Raw genomic sequence first — 23,221 nt, 5'->3', positions numbered from 1 at the left:
CATGATCCAAGGAATCCGGGGGAAAACAATTGATTATATGACCTACGGTAAGCCGCCAGCCCACCAGGCCTGGTGGAGATAATAACACCCAATGATCATTATTTGGAAATAGGACCGCTGCCACTTTCAGAGTTAAGGGATTATAGTGTATCTGAGTAGTAGATTTCTGTCCCGTTGTTTAGTGCTATCGACATATCCAATACAGTATAATTGAGTGCACCCGATGTCAATGAGAGTAATTGAGCAGGAAACAGGATGGTTGTGTAGTAGGAGACAGTTTCCGATCAAACTTGATTTGTGATTTATATATAATCCTCCAAGTCGCATCCCTTGTATGTGAACCTACATAGCCAACAAAATTATCTACCATATTATCTAGATTCTGAATGTATCTAGATTCTACCCCACTTAACTACCGGCTGCGGTGTCGTGGCGTCGGTCGAACTGTCCTTCCAACACTTTACTTAATTCTCTTCGTTCCAAGTGAGACATAAGGCTTCGACGAACTGCCTCCATCAGGACCTGTTTTGTGCTGCATGTTGTGCCTCGCCCCACGTAAGGTTCATCTCCTGAAGCTCAGCTGTCACGGTTCGTCACCAGGTGCTTTTGGGTCGACCTTGACTCCTTTTCCCTGCTGGGGTCCATCTCAGTGCAACCTTTGGGATTCGATCCTGGGCCATTCGGAGCACATGTCCCAACCATCATAGACGCCGGTGTTTGATTCCTGACACAACACTGGAGCACCTGGTCATCCTGTGCAGCTCTTTATTTTAGATCTTCTCAGGCCAGAAGATGCGGCAGATTTTACGTAGGAAATCCATTGTAGAAGGCATTGATCTTCCAACACTTCGTCCCTCACAAAATATCTCAAAAACTTCTGTCTGGATTTCTGTTGAGTTTGCGGTGCAGTTTTCATGCACCCCAGAGGATGAACACAACATCTTGGTGACCCCATATCTTTTCATCTAGCGACACGCACAAGATATCTCAAAATGTAACGGGCGTACTGGGGCGCCAATGGCCTGGTGGTTGGGGCGCATGCCGCGTATGGGCTCTGGTGTAGCCTGGCGGCGAGTCGTGCTGCGTCTCTCTCCCTGTTTCCTGTCCTTCTCCACTATACTATCGAAAAAAAAACAATTGAATAGTCGTCTTGTCATGATACTTGCTCCCCAGAGCAAGAGATCAAAAGATATTTTATAATCAATGCAGATTGCAGGATGAAACCTAAGGATTTTGGTTTAAATATACATCTTTCTTTCTTTCATTTCTTTTGGTGCGCAACACAGACACCCAACTAAGTATAAATCGGGCGTTATTGCTATTGTTCTATATTTTATTTTTATTTTTTGTTTTTTGCTTTTTGTTTTCTTGCTCTGTAAAGCACTTTGAGCTGCATTTATGTCATGAAAGGTGCTATATAAATAAAGTGTATTATTATTATTATTATTATTATCATTCAGTTTTACCACACATTAAAAGTCTTTGTCATGGTCCTTCAAACGTGTATAAAAAGTTTTAACAAAAAATTCCACTCCAGTGATCCATTGCAGGTGTTTTTCTCTCACATTTCTAAAGCCTTTTCAACTGCAATGAAAAAAGAAATCTTTGCCTGCGGGTGTCGCTGTTGAGGGATTTTGCCTGTCAATCATCACCCCCCCCCCCCAAAGGAAAGGATAGAGGAGGGGAGGGGCGAGGAGGAAAGTGGGCGGGATTAATGGCCTGTGACTTCACTGCCCAAGGGCCAATCTCGGATTACTTTTCAGCCTAATTATTCAGAAAACCCCAGACCACAGAACATCCACTGAATGTTCAAAGTTCAGATTTTTTGGGTGTAATTGAAGTCATAAAACCCCCCAAAAAACATAAAAAATAAAAAAATGTGAAAATGAATGTCATAGAACCTTTAAGTACTTCTTTTCTCATGTGGCATGGCTATATCGGTGAATATACACAAGCAGGACCACTGGTGCTATATAATACGATGTCTCTGTCTCATCTGTCCATCTCATTCCCACTGTCTCCAAAATATTTTGCCTCGCTCTTTCTTCTCCTTTCGTGCAGTGCAATGTGTGCACGTACACGTACACGTACACGTACACGCACGCACACACGCACGTGCGCACACACACACACACACACACGCACACGCACACACAGAGTGAGCGAGGAAGAGGGTAAAAAACTCAGACAAAACACCCCTACCACCGCCACCAAGACACTCTACGCTCTACACACCATGGTCTGTAAACAGCGGGAATTGATTCCAAGGCTGAAGCCATAGTCACCATGCAGGCAGCACTGCAGCTGAACAGCTATCCTCCCCTCCTCTCCATCCCCTACAACCCACCGCCCTACACACACACACACACACACACACACACACACACACACACACACACACACACACACACACACACATACACACACACACACACACACACACACGCAGTGGTCATGTGAGAGGTTTTTCATTCCAGCAGAAGTGGAGTTTTGTGTTATGACCACCATGACACCCTGATCTGATTTGTATGGACTGAGACACAGTCAATGCTCTGTATAGAGGATGAGAGTGGAAACATGTCTGTTTCCATGTACAGACATGTACAAAAAGTCAAAAGACAAATTATTACATAGTGCACAGTGCATTTTGGGGCTGGGCAATTTACCCAAAAATATACAGACATTTATAACCACTATAGTACCGACTAAATCTTGCACATGTTAATTGAGTAATCAAGAATTATTTATTTTAATACATTTTCTTTTCTTATCCTAAATCGACATGAACAATTCTCATAGATTTTTTAGATATAACAATTATAAATATATATTTTAAACTAAATCGATTGGTCTGATTAACCACTTGACCCTGTATTATGCTTTCCAAAAAAAACATAGTCGTTCTATTAGCTCACAACCCGTCGCATGGCAATGAGCTTGTAGATCTACTATTTTCACTTCTTTTTTTTTTGTCATTAATTGTAATTGTTAGTTAAAGTGGAATATCGCGAGGTTTTAGCTTGGATACGCCCTAGGACACGGTACCCTATATTTATGAAGAACATACACATTCTCTGTTCCAGCGCCCCACACCCTGATATAGTACAGATATAGAACAACAAGATGTGCCTGACACTACCCAGGGTGATGTTCTGCCAGCGAGGGGACATTTTTAGAGCACGTAAAGTAGCACAGCTAACGCTCTTCAATTCTTTTAGTTCAGGCAAACATTATGTGTGCTCTAAAAATCAACAGCTCAGGGCCATGACACCACACCATTAGTCTCGCTTCTCCGGTTTCTTGCGTGTCCTGCGGAGATAGTATCTCCTTGTTCGTATACTTTTTTTTTGGGGACTATGCTATGTATGAGAATACTTGTGACTTGTGAAGGTTGGTCCTCTAAAAATGTGACTCTCTGGGGCGACACTAATTGCCTCTTAGTTTTCTGTGTTTCTCCTTTGGGCAGTCTCACTAGAAATATTATAGGTGTTCCACGACAACAATTACAGCAGCTTGTCGGTTTCTATATATCTGATACCAAGCCCCCCTTCCCAATTCTATACATTCCCTGTTGCACATCCCCCACTAAAGGTCCTTTAGCATTTTGCAGGAGGTTTAGATTAAAAGATCAATTAACCACTTAAGCATTATTTTATACTTTGTCGCACAACTGTGTTGTGCAAAAGTAGTGAAAATAGGGATCTACAAGCTCACAACATGCTCACGTGTTGGGATTGATTATTAATTGATCATGTTATTAAATTATTATACTAATCGATGTATTATCGATTCGTTCGATTAACCCTTTAAGATTCTTGATTCTCCTTCTTGATTCAGCTGGAAACCCACAAGTGGATTTGAGGCCAAAATGGGATCTTACCTTTTCACAATATATGAGACAAAAAAAAAAAATCTCACACACTAAAGGGAATGAATCCGGATGTAAAAATCAATGGGTGATAATGAATGGATGTTTTGCAGGAGTTCATGGTTTGAGGTATGTAATTGCCGATCTGGTTACGGTGTGCAAGCCATCTGAGCCCTCAAGGGTGATTTACTGTACTTAACACACCGAAAATAGCTGATGTACAAGCTCACAACGCGTTGCAGTGTGACTCGTGAGCTTGCAGATCTGCTGTTTTTCGGTACATGACACTGGCGCGCAACCAAGTAGTTTTAGCGGTCTAAAGAGTGGTCTGTGGTGCTCAACTCAACAGAGTTGCTTGTGGAATAGATGGGGAATTACATGGAAGGATAAATGTTTTTCAGCCACGGGCCATTGCCTTTGAATAAGGTGTGTGGTCATAGAGTTAGAACTAATAGAGAGGTAACGAAAATCCCCGCCCATTCACTTGTACGGAGTTGCTAACCCAGCGCATACTCCCTTTTCACCCCTTCTTCCGGGTTGGGAAATGTGACTATTTGCATGCGCAGTAGTGTCACCTCCGTGCACAACCCTGTGCACAAGCTTGTGAGTCGCGACCATTGATCGAAACCATTGATCGCTCGTTCATGTGTCTGGCCCAGCCGTAATAAGCTGCAGTACCTATGATCGGCCACCATATCCAGTGCGCTTCACTGCTCCCTCTCTGTTCTGGGGGCTGGGGTGTGGTGCTTAATGTTATACTTATGACAGATTTGAGACTCTACTGAGTTATGTTTGCTACTGACCTGATAAAAAAGGAATGTAAATGTAATGTTATGTGTAATGTATCCCACGGGGGAAAATTCAGTTTCAGCTTCACCCAGCTGATGCGCTGCTCAGGTGGTCTTGTTGAGCACTCAAGTGTCTTGCTCATGGACACCTCAACGCATACTGTGGCCGGGGCTGGGAATTGAACCTGGGAGTTTCTGTTTCTACCCTGCTGTAATTGTTTTATTGAACTGGAAAATGAATTACAAAATCAGCCTATAGGGTTTCATCCCGCTTTATATTTATTATTTATATTGCAGATACATCAACATCAACAAAGGCTGATATATAGCTCACCCAGAAAGTGTTGCCAGATTTTGAGCAATCGAGACAGGCAGCTGCATCTGACTGTTGCTTTCCACAGAAGAGGAACCATTCAGTATGAAAGAACACATCATGTAGAGGTCTCCTCCACCATCATTGTGTTCTTTTCCTCACATTCACAGTACATTGTGAAGGACTGTTTTATCACTCTTTTTTTATATAGTAGCAGAATCTGCTTTGTTTGCATCTGTTTATGTAAAGATATAATTTTGAAACATTTATCGCCATGCAGGTTTCTGCATTCACAGAGCACAGAAGCAACATATAAAGATAACCAACCTTTTACAACCCAAGGTTTACAAGTTTCGCTTTAGAGTAAATGCATTTTCACTTTTGTTTCTCCAGGCATTTCAGGCTTTCATGGTCAAAGGTTGTTCTGTATTGTGACATCATGCACATAGTGGTATGAGCTGACATTGAACATGGAGGTACATGGAGAGAACAACTGATGACTCTGCAACGAGCACAGAATCAGATGCACGGTTATTCTTAGCCCTGCCTTTAAGAATGGCAATGTAGGTGAGTCCAACACATATCTTTAATATTAGAAGTTTAACAAGATATCTCAAAAAGTACTAGCTGAATTGCAATGGAATTAGCTGTGCACCTTCATGCTCCCCGGAGGATGAATCAAACTGATTTTGGTGACCTTTCCTATAGCACTTCGATTCCCAACCTGTGGACCGGGGCCCACTGGTGGGCCATGAGAAAATTGCAAGTGGGCCCCGTATAATAATTGGAAAAACACTAGTGATAATATAACATCAATATGTTAAAAAGAAAATAAAGAAACAATAACTTTGTTTGTGAAAGTACTGTATCTCAAAATCCAAAGGGCAGATTGCATGACATTTCCTTAGCACATTCATGCTAACAGAACAACTCCATAGCCTCACTAGTGAGAATGTGGGGCTTCAAAGATCCCATTTTGGTCAGTTCAAAGCACGATGGTCCGGTTGGGTGTAAGGGGCAGGTTGGGCTTCTTCTTAGGGCACTATTTTGGGGAAACAGGCAAACCGGCATGAAGTCAACAGCATGGCAGTTCAGGTTGGGATGTGGTGACAGACGTTTGGTATTTTCCGGATGAACGAATGGCATCTGCGAAGAGTACCTGCGGCGATGTGGGTGAGCTGGGTTGGATTAGACTGAATATATTATCAGTGGGTGTGTTGCTTGCAGATGGATTCAATCATAGCCAATTAAGTGATCGCCTTTCATTAGCCTTAAGAGCATGCAGTGAACTGTGCTCAGTGCAAAAAGGTGTCATGCAAGAAAAGCCTTGGAATTGTTATTCAGAAACTAACGTCCTTGTGCGGAAGGTGCAGAGTTGTCAACAACAAATCTATACCAACTGACCTGAAACAGATATAGAATATTAAGAATAATGAATGATGTTAGAATAATATTATGCACTGATCCTATGAGAGATATTTGTCAGTGTGAAGCAGTTAAGCCCAATGCATATTGGCCAAATAAATTACAAGGAAGAACGTTCACAAAAGGACTGCTGCGTAGACCTCCTCCTCAGGGTCAGCATACATGGACAATTGGACATACTGTATAGTGGACCATTGATCAGGCATCCGTCCATAGAGTCTCTACCCAGAAGTATTTTTTGGTGTTCATGTATCTGTAGGTGTGACCTGTCCATGAGAAGTGTTGTCTAAAATGAGGCTGATACGCTCTGAGTATGCTTCCAGTACACTGGGATATGAAATGAAAAAGTCAATCAACAGTCCTCTCTACTCTCCACCGATGGAGTGTCCCAAGGGTCTATACCAGCCTTTTTTACTTCTACACTGAATATCTTTTACAGAATTTGCCTAAAGCTCATACATAACATGCCACAACGCGACACGTTGTGAGCTTGTTGATATGCTATTTTCGCCTAGTTTTTCGACCTTAGTATCCCCAGGGATACTAGGTCCATGTAACCTCATTCACTGCCTTTTCTCATCTCACGAGGAGAAATGCTTGGTAAAGAACTACAACAGAAAGCTGTAGTTCTAGTGCAGGACTTCCATTGTATGTAGTTCCTCCGGAAGCTCTCTTTTTCGACCAATTACGACGTTTTTAATGCCCGGGGAATGTAAACAGATCTGTACAACAACAAAGTAACTTCCTTGGACGGTACTTCCTGTACTTCCTCTTAGACACTTTCAGTAGCAGTTCTTGCCCACCGTATGGTCCATGTGGGTAAGAAATGGTTCAATGACGTCCGGCGATGAGCTAAACCGAACCTGGCAGTACATGTAATAATCTATCTAGTTGACCAATAGACTAACTACTACTTATCAGCTATCATATATTCTGGCCCAAGAACATCTCAAACAATAAACTTCTCAAATTAACTCAGCAAGATGACATGCACTCCATAATCAGTAGATGTAGGTGGACCTGGATTAGCCATGTAATCAGGATGGACATCAACGCAATCCCAAGAGTTGCATTACACTGGACCCCAGAAGGCAGGAGAAGGAAAGGGAAGCCTAAAATGACGTAGAACAATAGAGAAAATAAATAAAGTAAAGCAACCTTTTGTGGACTATGTGGTTGAACTTGACACTTGCCGACACTCTGCACCTTAATCGCATGTACAATGCACTGATACTCTTCTTGCACTTATGTCATGAACAGTATACCAGCTGCTATGCTCACACACCTTATTTCTAAACCTCATGTAATTTGGATGGATATGCTATGTGTAAATATGTAGATACCTTGTTGTCTGACAATAAAGATAACTTCAACAACACTATCGGAACTGAGGGACCATAGAGAAGATGGCCAAAGACAGACAGAAGTGGAGGGACTTTATTGCTGCCCTATGCACCAGCTGACATAATAGGGAAGTAAGTAGTAAGTGCATCATCATAATAATATAGTAATAATAATAAGAATCTTTATTTGTACAGAACTTTTCAAAATGAGCATTGCAAAGTGTTTCACACAAGAAATAAAATCACATCATGTAGACAAGAGCAAAGGAGACAGATACAAATTGGTTGTTAAAAAAAAACAATTAGGAGGTTTAAGCATTGATTTAAGAAGGGATTTAAAAGCGATTCAGTGAGACTGATTCCCTCAGGCAGGGCACAAAGAGCTCTAATTGAACGGTCTCCTTTTGTTTTTAACCGGAAAACTTTGGAATGACCGGCAGTGTTTTGCCTGAAGATCTCAGGCTACGCATTTGCTCATATAGGGGAGAGTAGTTCACAAAAATCAATTCTTAAAGAGATTGGCAGCCAGTGCAGGGATGCTAAAATGGGATGAATGTGGTCACATTTCTTGGAGTCAGTTAAAAGCTGGGCTTGAGTGTTCCTGACGCACAAAAGTTTTGATAGTTGGAGCAATTTAAATATTGTAATGTGTGGGTTAGGATGCATGAAAAACATGCTATGGTTAAGAAATGGTCCAATGATGTCCGGCGATGAGCCAAACAGAACTTGGCAGTATGTGTAATAATCTATCTACTGTAGTTGACCAATCAGTAAGCCTTTTATGAAGGACAAATATGATTTATTCTCTGTGCATCGTGACGCACAACCGTTTTGTTGGATACAAGCGCTTAACCATTGTCATGTGTTGGTTAGAATGCACGAAAAACAACTTTTCCATTTTGACGGCTTCATACCAAAGTGAAACAGATATAAAGGGGGTTTGTGTGATTTTGGATACATCTAATTTATCTGGGAATGCTTCCACCAAAGTGTGTGTGTGTGTGTGTGTGTGTGTGTGTGTGTGTGTGTGTGTGTGTGTGTGTGTGTGTAAAAAATAGCAGTGGACGCCTCGTTATATGCCGGTAATCATGGGTAGAGTCTGTCTGGCAATTGGAAGATAGCGGTTCGACCCCCCCGGCTCACCCACTGTACGTTTTAAAGTATCCCTGAGCAAGACACCTAACCCCTACCAGCTCCCCCCATGCGAGGGGACGTATGACGGTTTCGCATACTGAAAATTCCCTCATACAAAAACTACAAAAAACATATTTCTCTTCTAAAAAATAAGGGGAAACTAAATACAATAATTGAAAGAAAAGGAAATCTGGGAAACAATTGAGATTTACTTCAGCTACTTACAAAAGGTAGCTAAATGCTAACAGTAGATTGGAATGTATGGTACACACGGTATAAATATCCCTTTCCACTGTTTCCAGTTCCAACTGTTTATTGAGTATTGTTAAACTTAGCAGATCTGTATGCCCATCTGTTTTTGCTTGTTGGGCTCGAGTTTGCCATGTCATGATTTGTGCATAAAAACATTTATGCTTTTGGGGGTTTCTGGACAATATGTGTAGTGTTTAGGGATGATTATTAATTTTGGATAATAAACACATTTGCACAAAACAAAGTATGAAACAATGTTGTATGAAACACTTGAAAACGACCCATTTTGAATAAAATGTACTATGGAAAATCTTGCAATTAAACATGTTAATTGACACACTTAAAAAATAATCACACACACGCACGCACACACGCGCGCGCGCGAGCGTGCGTGCACGCACACACGCACATGCACTCACACACACGCGCACACACATGCACACACACACACGCACGCGCACACACACACACACACACACACACACACACACACATACACACATACACACATACACATACACACCCTCAGCAGGTATGAGTCAACCTGCTTGCTTGTAAGATGAAGTAATGAGTCACAGATTTTTCAGCCTGGAGTGCATTCCATTGGTTTGAGAGTGCATTCATGTATCCTGAAGAGAACCCAACTTTTTACCCTGTATTATTCTCTTCAATTTACATTTGTATGGTGAAATGTTTACAAAATAGGGTCTGTGAGTCTGTCCACTTTACATATCAGTCTCACTTGTGTATTTGCATTTTGGAATTCTTGTGAAGTAGGCCTACCCAGAACGTGTATGCAAACACATGTGGGTGATAAAATCCACCTGCCCTTCTGACCCACCTGACCATTTTAACACACACACACACACACACACACACACACACACACACACACACACACAGATTTTTTTAAAATTGTATCTATTTAAAAAATGTATGTGTGTATGTGTGTATATATATATATATATATATATATATATATATATATATATATCACATTAGGCCTACCATTGACAATTTTCAATATTTTGAAAACCCTGATTAATCTGGAATGGCACATTCAATTCCTTCCTTGGCTCCAAAGTGTCACAATGGCCAGAGATTGCATACTGTACAGTATACCCTTATACAATGCGTCCAAATGTCTATTAGATAGTGTTATCAGATGACTTATTATATCTGACATTTGCTGTTTATGAGATAGTTAACTCTCGCAGGCAGCATGCATGTGCCTCTGCAGCCATATGTTTATCTTTCAGTTTATATAGGCAGCTATCCTCCTACCCAAATGGTAAACCCATAATTAAACTGTAAATTTACGAGCAACAACAAGAGCAACTGTTTATAATTATTCTATCTTCACTTCTCAATGTTCAGTTATCAATTTAAAAAGTGGCCGGAAAGTCAATTTGTGTGGCTTAATGATGATAATTGCTGAGTGAGATGACGCAATCGCGGTGCGCTAAGGCGCACTGCCCTCTCCGAAGCCAATTTGGTGGGAAAATTAGGCTACTCACATTTTTTACTTGAGTAAGAATATTAATTCTGCAATGTAGAAATACTCTGTTAGAAGTAAAAGTCCGGAATTCAAAATGTACTACTAGTAAAAGTACAAAAGTATTGGTATCAAAATATACTAAGTAAGTAAAAGTAGCCTACTCATTATGCAGAATGTCCCATTTCACAAGTTTTCAAATGTATAAAATGTATATAAATCTTTTGATAATTGCAGATCGGCTATTTTCAAATGGCTGAAATGTAAATATTAAAGCTGAAGTGGGTAATGTGTGTTTATTTTACTTTACTTTTTGGTACCTTAAAGTACATCTTGATACCAATACTTTTGTACTTTCACTCAAGTAAATGTTGAATTCAGGACTTGTAGCCTACTTGTAACTGACTATTTGTACATTGCAGTAGGCCTACAGTAAATGCGAATACTTTTTCCACCACTGGGGGAGAGGAGCATCATCATCATCATCATCACTGTGCCTTTAAAGACCTTGGATGTAACGCAGCCCCACAGAATACACTCAGTCAACTTCACAACAGTCACATGAATGAGAGATCTGGCACTATAGCGACACCATCACAGCCACACCGATGGAATTATAAACTATGGAATACCACTGGATACTGTTGACTGTTTTTCTGCAGTTAACCTTCCATCCAGGTAATAAAAATAAGAATTTAAAAAAAAAACACTTGCTGCGTGAGTACCAATAGGCTATGGAACTTGTTGCATGCTTTCAACTTTTTCCTAATATCCTGGGAATAATAGGCTATTGATTGGACCTGATCGGTGTTGTAGAATTCGTTGTTTTGCAGACGTATTGAGACATTTATTATGTCTCGTCGTGTTTTCCTTGATTTGAAAAACTTCTCGTTGAATTTGACTCAAAACAGACCTGGATGTCAATGCTTGTTTTTTTTTTAAAGCAAACGTATCGCTGGATTCACTGCACAATTCGTTTAATTTCTAATAATTATTATTATTATTTGGTTTTTATCTTAATCTACATAGACTAACATGCAAGCCAGTCTTCAGCCACCACAGTGAAACCTAATAGAGGAAACTGGATCTTGGTGAACCGGGCGCCCAGTTGCGCTCCTCTCAATAATTCATCTTTATGAGGGCAACTTCAGAGCTTGCATACGCGAAAAGTAATCCAAAAAAACACTTTCAATTCATTAAAATATATTAATTATACACTGCGTTGAGTCATCCACACTTGTTTTTTTTACGCGCATCAACTCCTGCGGTTTTTCCTCGAGGTTCAGTTCAAAGATGCGCCGATAAGCCAAACCGTCAGTATGGAAATACTGAGCGTTCCCTGGAAGCAAGCATGCAAATGAGCCAAACTATCTTAGATATACAATTTCCTTCCTCGTGTTTTTAACATCAGCCTTCAAGTTCTTGCTAAACCTGGAAAGACCAAAACCAACAGAATGCATTCATATGGCTTTCCATCAACAAGACAGTACAGCTATTGTTTTAAGAACGTCAAAATGTTTTAAATGCATAGGGCTACAGTCTACTTATGGGATGTTTCAAACAAAAATATTCCACATTTTATTGCAAGAGTTTTTGAAAATAGCAGATCTACAAGCTCACAACGCATCACATCGCGACGTGTTGTGAGCTTGTAGATCGGCTATTTTCCCAAGCAGCCGATGCACATAGGTTTAAAGTCCTCATATGGCCTTTTATGCATGTTTTGTCCATTTCCAACTAGCCTGCAATTAAAAGCATGCATTTGCTTTGTTTGCCCCATTTAAATGGATGGAATGGAAATGCATTTATTAAGGAGAAACGAATCAAATCTAATCATAACCAACCAAATGAAGCCCCACTGCGCCCCCGTTGCAAACGGTCCTCTCGTCCCTTGACGGCAGGTGGACATTATTCTTCTATTATTCGCAATGGTTTGTTGCAATTATGCGACACAAAGCCTGTTTTAATATAGATATTAATGGAGGTTGTTGATGTTTTTGAGGTTTTCGACTGTTGACCAAAGTAGGTAATTTGAGTGTGTTTCTCTAGGCTATGTACACAGGCTTACCTCTGTCACATGATGCAGCAAGGCTCACGAAGTTTGCCCTAAGCCTGTTTATGTAGAGACGTAATTTATAACTACTATTAACTGGCCTGTTGGCCTAGCAATAGCTGTGGCCCTATATATTTATTTGAAAACAAATAGATATTGAGAAGTCTCCGCCATAATTTGTATTTATTCTTGTTGTCATAGGCTATTCACTTTAAGTCAAACTCCATGCATCCATGATTCAAAATTCAGCCCTATAGCCTACTGTAGGCTACTGTCTGAGAACTTCATAGCCTGTATAGTATATTTTCGACTTATACTGTACTGTAGCCTATGTGCCAGAACTGTATAAGTCACACCCAGTTCAGATTTAAATCCCAATCAAGATTGTCTTGATTTAAACATTGTGTATTTGGGGAATTTGAATCTCATTTAACTTATGTGTAACCTAATTTGAACTTGTACACATTTCTCTGTCCAGGGAAGCTTCACTGATCATGCATGCTCTTTCCAACCACAAGCTGTTCATTTCACATGCAGAGTAAAATCATTTTGGGTCTATTCTTGCTCTAGTAGAGTCAAATCAACACTGACAATTTGTTTGCACATGATTATGCACATTGACATTCACATCTTTGTTATCTTCCCAATACTTCCCATGTACAACCACATTATGCACTCTTTGACACGAGCAGCTGCTTTAACATAATGGTGGTTTTAACCACTTAAACCCTATATACTTAAGTTGACCAGGGTCCCCAGGGGTCTATTCTTGCCTTGGCCCCCTCCCCTTTCCCTCTATACCAAATCTGTTTGCTGAATAAAGCAACTGAGTTGAGTAATTGGGGTTAAGTGCCTTGCCAAAGAGCTCCTCAGCAAGTGGTGGAGGAGGGTTATTGTTTGCTGTGTCCCACCTGGGGGCTCAGGTACAGCCAACCCCTCCTAAGCCTCTAGGCTAATAGCTGCTACACGCAAGCCAACTGACAAAACATCCAGTTGGCTTGTTAAATATCCTTCTATAAAACAGAGAAGAATCTGTCTGCATCCATTTTGATTGTTCCTCCGCAATGGGTTGGCCGATTGATTCCAAATTGCATATGGGCATTGAGCATTGGCATTGGCAGGGACTGATGGAGCTGAATTTCCCCAAATGTAAGCAGATTATTTTAAAAAAAATGGTCAAGTCTGTGCAGAGTTGTGGTGCACGCATCCACATCCAAGTCTGTACTGTAGTTGGGCTGCACTGCACACATCCCCAGGTATGAACTAGTCATTTTTGATGTCCCAAAGATTCCATGAATTCTCTGGCCGCTTGTTAGCCAAGTTCAATTACGATCATGTGTCAAGTTTGCTTGTCACAAGTTCATTTAGACTTAAACCCAATGCAATTTTAGACTACTCAAGTCCTGTTCAGGGTTGTCCTTTAGCGTCTAATAAAAGCCTAAATCGTAAATTATCCTTCTAGGTTTGAACCACCCGTGAGGCATGAGCGTTATGCACCATGCAGTTCATAAGAGCAGTGGCTCTCAAAATGGGGGGACCTCCAGGGGTCCTTGAGGGGGTTCCAGGGGGTCCCCAGCTAAATTAGTTAATACAGCATCAGTTGAACCACTTTGACCCTATATTCTATACTTTGGCTATTTGAAAATAGCCGATCTACAAGCTCACAACATGTCATGATGCGAGGCGTTGAGAGCTTCTAGATCGGTTATTTTTGAAAGATTCAAATAACGATCTTGAAAATCTTCTAACAATTGCGCAAAGTCTTAAGAACACAAACCTTCTCTTAAGGTTTCAGATGGGGGTCTGTGGCCAAATCAATTTGGGGGTCCTTGACATGAAAAGGTCTGAGAACCACTGCATTAGAGCACTGAGAGTTGTTAAGCGTCAGATCGGTGTTGCAAAGCTGTCTGGTCTGGTTTCACTGCTTCTGAAAGACATTGCGTTGTCTTGAACCACTAACCGGAACGATTAGAATCCGAAGGGGCTGGAAGGAATGTTAGTTTTGGGTATTTTCTCAGTTTGCCAAAGCATTTGGTGCTTCAGCACATGTTTCTTTGAAGAGCGCATTAAATTATCCCATGGCCAAGATAAATTGTTTGTCCTTTCCAGAAGCAATTCAGCTGCATAAAAGTCCAGCGCAGTAAAAATATTTTACTTATTAAAATCCCAGCAATAACTCGCTTGTCATGGTTGAGGCCAGCTGCCACACAGTTATGTGTTGACCACGAGGTCAGGAAGCAACATATCAAAAACACCATGTTTCCTCCGTGGACCTTCGTCAGCGACCCTGTGAGAACGTTTTGTGGCTGATTTTGGGTCCTGACCCCACATTTGAGAACCACACTTTAAGGCCATACGTTTGCAAAGTGTGTTGTGGTGAAGTTGTGGTGAAATCCATTTCCCAGCATCTAATCTCGATGGATTGGGTTGAGAGATCGGACATTATTTGGCCTTTTTGCCGACATCAATATCAGCAATTATGTAGCTGATACAGTATGTCCCAATTTTACAATCTACAAGTTCACAGATAGATTTTTGAAAAAGGGCTTAGGTTGTAAAAAAAAAAAGGTTTGTGTATTTCATGTTTACTTGTTTGCTAGTTCATTGTGTAATTCAAGTTAAATGTTATTTTCATATAATGAAGTTTAACATACAGTATAGGCTACTTGTATGTACTTTATTTTTATTTATATTTTTTTATCTATTTTATCTATTTATGTTTTCTTTTGCTATTCATTCATACGTTTTTCAAATAGATTCCAACACTTTTTTTTTCTTTCTTTTTTCTTTTACAAAATACTGATCAAAACAGGCTCTGATGGTATTCTTTGTATTCATGGTCACGTTGCAGGCAGCACCAGGCCCAGTATCGTGCCCAGCGGGCCCCACCTGGTCATCCCGCTCAACGGCCCGGTGACCCTGCGCTGCCTGGGCCAGCAGGCGGTGCAATGGCTGCGGGAGGACAAGCTGAAGGTGCGCGGGGAGCAGCGGAGCGCCGGGCTGTCGGTGATGCACATCCACCGGGCCCAGCCCGTCCACATGGGCCGTTACATCTGCCTGGAGGAGAGCTCCAGGGAGCAGAGCTCCGTCTACGTCTACGTCAAAGGTACAGTTTAACCCATTGGTTCTCAAACGTCTTCGTGCCAAGGAGGACCCCCATCTGAAAATGTTTTGTGCCAGGAACCCCCAGAAGTCCCTGGCACAAAAAGAAAAAACCTCTGACATCTACACTTCATGGAGTACATTATTTGTACCAAATTAACCACATTGGCCGTGCATGCACGGCACGCGCGCTGCGCACCCAGTATCGCGGACATAAGTCGGCGCCCCTGCCCCCAAGGACCCCTGGGGGTCCTTGGGCGGCTCCCGGACTCCACTTTGAGAACCACTAGTTTAACCGACACGTTTTGTTTCTGGGTACGCTCCGCTCTTCTCTGGCCACACTTTTAACCTGACATTCCCAATTTATTTGGGCATGTCCTTGTAGGTGAAATAATTTTAAAAATAAATACAAAAACTTGCAGAAAATTTAGTGGAAGAAAAGGTAATAAAAAAAAGAAACACTCGAGTCGTGAGGCACTGTGAGTTTGTGGATTGACTATTTTTGCTATTTGTGAAATAGTGCGTGCGTGCATGCGTGCGTGCGTGCGTGTGTGAGAGTGTGAGACAAGAGAAAAACAGAATAAGAATTGAAGGTTGATGGAACAGACTGCAGGGAAACGCAGCCGCGCTGTCATTTGTCAGAGGCAGTAAATGTAATGGCTGCTGTAGTCCACTGAGGTGTCGTTGCAGAAATTTGGGCAGTGCCTGTTTTCTGGTGTGTAGTTTGTTTGATTTAGGTTGGATTGGTTGGCTGACTGAAAGAAAACCTCATGCGACATGCCTGCTAAGTGGGTCCAACTGAGGACCCCACGGCGCTTCATTCTTATTGTTGAACTGCACTTTGAACTCCACACTTCAGACACATTGAAAGCGTCGCATCAAAATGCCGAAATCGGACGCTCCACGTGCCCCCTTGCTCCTATAGAATGGAAGGGGGTGAACGGGGCGCTGACGCTACTTAATCGTACGTGTGACCGTGCCCTAAATCTGGCATGAAATGGTGTTGTCTCATTGTGACTCACAATGAGACAAAACCGTTTTTATTATGTTTTGGTCTGAAATAGGCTTAATAATTGATTGAGGTTCCTCATGTTTTTCTCTCTGTCACCAGATGTCTTTGGCCAAATGCCATAACTGTAGGCTACCTTGTTGCAGGTGTGCCGTTAAGTGGGGGAAAACCCTGAACGGCTCAGAGTGCCAAGATCTAGACACTGGCCCCGGAGCACACCAGAGACATCAGGCTAAAGCCACTTTATTTGTCTTGAATGCACGCCTTCATTCAGTTCCTTGTGTCCAAAATGTTGAGGATTTTGTAGTAGAGTATTTGAGTATTTTAAAGGTGCACACAGTGAGGCATTCAGCCTCACCAGTAAAAACAACGTGCAAAGTCCTGTGTTTACAAGTGACATCATTCCAATAACCTGAAGGGATGGGTGCATTGTAATCTATTTGGTTGTTAAACAACTACTAGGCCTTAAGTAATGATTGAGTAGTATAATGTTAGGATAATATGACTCTGCCACTTCAAAGGAGCTAATCCCGCTCAGTATACATTTAACCTAAAATGCAAATGTTGCAATTGTTGCATTCTAGAAACTGAAAAGAACATAGCAGTACTATTGGTAATGCTGGTACTCGTGCTATCGGTGCACCCCATTTTTATATGTTTCAGTTTAACTAATATCACAATTTTATTTCTGTTGACCAGAGTGCTGTGCAGTATACAAATATGAAATATAACAGAAAATAACAGGTTAAAACATTGAAGTTAAAATGTAACCAAAATACTGTACATGCATGCATGGCATGGAAAATGGTTTAAAAGGCTTCAAAGGCTGTGGAGAACAGGTGTGTTTTTAGTCTGGATTTTAAAGTGTCCAGAGAAGAGGCACACCTAATGTGAAATAATAACTAATATTATTAGAGGGACCAGGAGTCCAGGTCTCAGGGGTCCTAGGATTTCTTGCCGCACCCCCACCTTGATTCATGCACACTGGTTGATACAGCTCCTAGCCTGTGTCTTAATGAGAGACAGAGAGACAGAGAGACAGAGAGACAGAATTAACAAAGGCACCCAGGTAAACCATGTTTTATTGTGATTTACACCAATGGTTCTCAAATGTTTTCATGTCAAGGACAAAGTATTTTGGCCACGGAACCCCCTTCTGAAAATATTTTGTGAGATCTTTGCGAAATATTCCCCCCCCCCCTAAACTAGCAGATCTACAAGCTCAAAACGCATTGAATTGTGACGCGTTGTGAGCTTGTAGATCGGCTATTTTCAAATCGCAGAAGTACAAAATATGGTTGAAGTGGTTAAACTAGCTTTGATGCTTTTATAAATTAATGTTGCTATTGATATCCTGGAAGCCCCTCAAGTACCCCTGGGGGTCCCCAGACCCCACTTTGAGAAGCACTGATTTGCACAATTCTCTTTCTGGAAGTCAAAATTAAATCAAGTCATGTCCAAGGAAATACGGTACTGTAAGGGAATAATTGCATTTTGGCAAATGATCCCATTTCATATGCTAATTATGTAACATTACCCTGCTATACGCAAACATTGTGTTTTATGTGTCTTCACGACGTGCAGCATCTGATGTTAGGTTAAAAAAACAATATTTTTTGGCAGATCCCGACAATGCCTTCAGAAAATCAATGGTGACCAGCATCTTGGCTCGAGTAGGAGACGGCGCTTCCATTTCATGCCTGGCAACCGACCCAGGTCTAGTCAACCTGCGCCTGGAGCCGTGTAAGGGCGGAGCCCTGGCCGCCGGTCTGCAGTACACTGCCAGCCTGGAGAAAGGCATCGTTATCCACCACACGCGAAAGTCCTACGAGGGTTGTTACGTGTGCACGGCCAAGCTGGGAGGGACCCATGTCAAATCACACCCCTACGAACTGACAGTGAGACCAGGTAAAAGTGTATGTTTTGTATGTGTGTGTGTGGGTGCATGTGTGTGTGGGTGCGTGTGCGTGTGCGTGTGTGTGTGCATCTGGGGGCCGCGGCAGTGTCTCAGGATATAGATTGGCCGCTTGGGAAATGGAAGGTTCCCGGTTTGATGCCCGACACCCTGGGTTAGTGTCAAAGTGTCCTTGAGCAAGACACTGAACCCCTAACTGCTCCTGATGAGCAGGTTGGTGCCTTGCATGGTTTCCTCCACCGTCTGTGTGTGAATGTGTGTGTGTGTGTGTGTGTGTGTGTGTGTGTGTGTGTGTGTGTGTGTGTGTGTGTGTGTGTGTGTGTGTGTGTGTGTGTGTGTGTGTGTGTGTGTGTGTGTGTGTGTGTGTGTGTGTGTGTGTGTGTGTGTGTGTGTGAATTGGTGAATATAATGCACATTGTAAAAAACGCTTTGGATAAAGGCAATACTGTATAATTAGCCATCTGATGTACCCACTGTGCACTGGACTGATGGGAAATATACATTTTCCCCCGACAGTACCCGATGGCCCACCTGTCCTTGAGTTGCAGGCCCCCAAAAGGCTGATCCTGACGGAGGGCCAGAGACTCTCCATTGCCTGCAGCACCGCCAACGTCAACGGTGAAATCAAGCTGACGTTTTCTGTCCCTCCTGGCTCGGTGAGAACCTTTTCTCCTTTCCCTCTACACTGGCCCTCAGCCACATTCATCTACATAGATCTGCTTTTTTCTCTGTTTAAACAAAGTTTATAGCAGTGGTTCTCAAAGTGGGGTCCTGGGGGGGGGGGGTGTTCCAGGGGGTCCCCAGCAAAAGTAGTTAACATAGTGGTTAAAACATCATTTTAACCACTTTATCCATTTACACGTTCTGCTCTGCGAGCTTGCACATCTGCTACTTTTGAAAATATTCAAAAGATATAGAAAATGTTTATTTTATTATATGTATATATATATACATATTTAGATTTTCTTTTAATATAAATCTTCTCATCTGGGGGTCCCTGGCAGAAAAAAAATTCAGGTGGGGTCCGTGGCCAAATATATATCAATTTGGGGGTCCTTGACATGAAAAAGTTTGAGAACTACTGATTTAGAAGGCATTTGTAGAATCAGCCTTGAGGTCTTAATGGGTTAAACGTCATGAAAATAATTCAGCTATTTGTGGTACAGAAAAGTTTCTAGGGCCTAAGGGGTTGAGATCCAGGTTCGTCTGCGTCAGAGGCTAGTCGCTGAGAGATAAACAATATTCGAAGATACCGGTGAAAGATTAGGACACATTACAGTGAATCATTTTTTTATTTCAAAACAACAACGCCACAGGGAAATCCTACAGTGGGAGTCATTGTGAAAGATTTGAACAGGAATGCCTGGGGGTTATGGGATATAGAGATATTAGTCAAAAAGTGAAGGTTTTCACTTTTTGACCTGCATATTCGTCCATGTGATTTCATCCACAGGCTAGTCTTTTTGCCTGGACACAAAGTCAAATATGTAAATCAAACTCCCAATGCATTTAGGAGATATCCAGGCAGGGAGCATGGTATTGGGTCACGGTTAAAGGGGAAAATCATGTTGTACATTTGAGACAAACTATTAGCCCCAGCTGGGAGAAACTATCAAAGCTCTTTTGAAACTCAAATACATTTTGGTCTGCTCTTAAACCACTTAAGCCCCAAGCTTTCATAGCCCCAAATTCTCTGATATTTAATACTTATAATTTATACTTATACGGCTGTTTCCGCTATTTAAAAAGAAAATGTTTGCCTATAATGACATGTCCAAGATTGGGATGGCAAGGTTAAAGTGGTCAGACTCACATGACCATGAACTTTCCAGACCAAGTGAGATGTCACAAAGTTCACACTGGCGAGCACTTTGAGTGGCTCAGCACAGCATAAAGTTATAAGTTATATTCCATCAAATAATTTCCAGATATACTCTATATTTTCCTTAATATGCATAACGCCTTAATGTACTGATACTTACAAAAAAATCCTGCATCAAAGCCGCAAACAAATATTTTGCATTATATCCTTCAATTATTTTCCTGCAATTATTTTGTGAGCGCTAGTGCCAAGTTTTTTGATCCATTTATTTCGATCAAAGGTTTTTGGCATATAAACAAATAAACAAAAGTACCATTAACTGCTGTTAATGGATACTCTTATTGTGACATCAGATATTGATATCCTCTCCCAGGGGAGTGACTTGTACTTTGGCTTCAGTACAGGGACCTGGAGCGACAGCACAGTACATAGCTGTGACAGCTGATTGTCTGTACTGTAAGTCACTGCTTCTCAACGTGGGGTCCACGGACCCCCAGGGGTCCTTGAGAGGGGTCCTGGTTGTCCCCAGCTAAATAATTGACATTTAGGAACAAAATGAACCCATACAGGTCTGTAACTCTTGAGAGTGCACAAATGTATGGAGAATGGAGATGACTGGAAAGGCCGATGGACGGAGGACGATGTAGAGAGAGAAAAATGGAAAAGTTACAGGTTGTTACGGGTCCATTTGGTTCCATTTGTACACTCTCAGATTAACACTGAGGATGTTACAGTGTAGATTGGGGTCCCAGAGATAAAAAAAAAAAGTACAGTAACTGGGGGTCAGTTTGAGAATCACTGCTATAGGAATGCACTGCAGTCATATGCAGAGCTATGCATGAAGGTTATCTCTCTCCTGACCCAGAATTGCCATAGCTCAGTCAGAGTTCTTGTCGCCGTATGTATGCATGCCATGTGTGTGTGTGTGTGTGTGTGCCCCCACACCCCAGCATGTTTGTGTTCTGCTGAAAGTACTTTGGCGAGGGCGGGCACGCAGACAGGGTTAATCTCTAGAGATCTCTGGGCGTTGACAGGGTGCCGTCTGGTATCCACAGCAACCAGCAAAGGTTGACAGCAACTCGCGCATCCTGACGGAGCCCTTCACTCACGTGCGCAGCGGCAGGCTCCACATTGACTCCGTCATCGGCTACGACTCCGGCCGCTACAGCTGCGAGGCGCAGAACGAGAAGGGCACCACCGTGGAGTCGGTGTGGCTGGATGTTTACGGTGAGATACAAATCCTGGAAATCAAGCTCCCCTGATGCACAGAGATATGGAATGATGGATGTATACGTTTAGAAGCGTATGGTATTGTATTGCTGTCATGCAATGGAATGTTTGCAGCCTAGATGAGTTCCTGTTATCCTCATCAGTTTTTTCCCGAGCCGTCGACAAGCACCAAGATTATTGTGCTGGCTGTATTTGCATTTACAGTACTTGCCAGTACAATATTGTACATAGTGCATACATAATACAGTACAATAATATTGAGCTGTCTCTGAACTCAATGAACTCTCAACTCACTCAACACAGCTTCAGTTTGTTGTCACATCACGAGTTTACACCAGTTCTAAAAGAGTGGGTGAAATCATTTTGTGAAAGCTTCCCACAAACTGCAGTCACAGTATAAGAATAAGAGTGAAAGTAAGAGTAAAAAGATCAAATATATGTTAAAGGGATATTTCACTTTCAAAAAAACTTTTGGTAATTTTATCATCTACTGTACTCAGGCCTTTGTGAATCCCCCAGACAGTTTTTAAGTTGCTTGATTCATTATTTAGATATTTGATATTCATTTTATTCTCATCCTGCCCTCTAATGCGTGAGGGGCCGTGTTTTTTCAATTACTTTTTTCTTTTATTTTTAATATTTTTTTGGGAAAATGAAAAAAATAAAATACAATAAAAAAAAATTATAAAATAAATGAAAAAAGTAATCTGACGCATTAGGAGGGCAGGATGAGTCACCAGAACCAAGGACGGGTGTTTTTGATGAGTCTAACATGGTTAAAATGAAGTTTGAAGTTACAATGGGTTTGTATAGGAAGGGGGCGTGTCTGATAAAATGAATATCAAATATCTAAATAATGAATCAAGCAACTTAAAAACTGTCTGGGGGGCTCACAAAGGCCTGAGTAGACGATAAAATGACCCAAAGTTTTTTTGAAAGTGAAATAACCCTTTAAGTGTGTGACAGAGACTTTATGACACAGACACTTTGTGTATGACACACACTTTTGCTGTGTGCTTGTTTGAATAAAATGATTAAAGATTATAAGGACTAGAAGCCTTGTTGTCGAAAATAGCTAAAATAGCCCATACTAGATCAAACATGTCGCAAATATGACGTGTTGTGATCTTGTAGATCGGCTATTTTCCCGCTTAATTAAAAAGCTGTCAACCTTTTCATTTGACAGCCCAGGGCTTCATCCACCTCACCCCGCCGGAGAACAACACCATCCGCGTGCGTTCGGGGGAGAGCCTGTCTCTGAGCGTGGAGATGGAGGCGTACCCCGAACCGCACAGCGCCACCTGGAGCTTCATGGGCCATGAGCTGAGGAACGCCACGGACCACGTCATCACCAAACACAACAGCTCACACAGGTACACACTCTGTCTGCACGCACAGGCAAACACACACGCGCACACGTCACACGCACACACGCACACACACACACACACACACACACACACACACACACA

The 23,221-nt window shown here is 41.8% G+C and overlaps 1 protein-coding gene across 2 annotated transcripts in view; it reads left to right on the top strand.

The window, feature by feature from the left end:
- The first annotated feature begins 11,160 nt into the window (after window positions 1–11,160).
- kita (KIT proto-oncogene, receptor tyrosine kinase a) overlaps window positions 11,161–23,221 on the top strand; it is a 38,853-nt gene continuing 26,792 nt past the window's right edge. The window contains exons 1-6 of one of the 2 annotated variants that reach the window (XM_080431787.1): window positions 11,161–11,296; window positions 15,523–15,777; window positions 18,406–18,690; window positions 19,214–19,353; window positions 21,575–21,746; window positions 22,936–23,122. In XM_080431787.1, coding sequence (XP_080287913.1) covers window positions 11,242–11,296; window positions 15,523–15,777; window positions 18,406–18,690; window positions 19,214–19,353; window positions 21,575–21,746; window positions 22,936–23,122 — 1,094 coding nt within the window. In that variant the 5' untranslated portion in view covers window positions 11,161–11,241. Of the gene's footprint in view, window positions 11,297–15,522; window positions 15,778–18,405; window positions 18,691–19,213; window positions 19,354–21,553; window positions 21,747–22,935; window positions 23,123–23,221 lie in introns of both variants that reach the window. The other variant, XM_080431786.1, reaches the window with a different exon arrangement.

The sequence above is a fragment of the Gymnoscopelus braueri genome (genome assembly GCF_963280865.1).
Source record: "Gymnoscopelus braueri genome assembly, chromosome: 6".
Classification (NCBI taxonomy): domain Eukaryota; kingdom Metazoa; phylum Chordata; class Actinopteri; order Myctophiformes; family Myctophidae; genus Gymnoscopelus; species Gymnoscopelus braueri.
The sequence above is the reverse complement of the archived record's forward strand: the minus strand, read 5'-3'. Positions and strand labels throughout refer to the sequence as shown.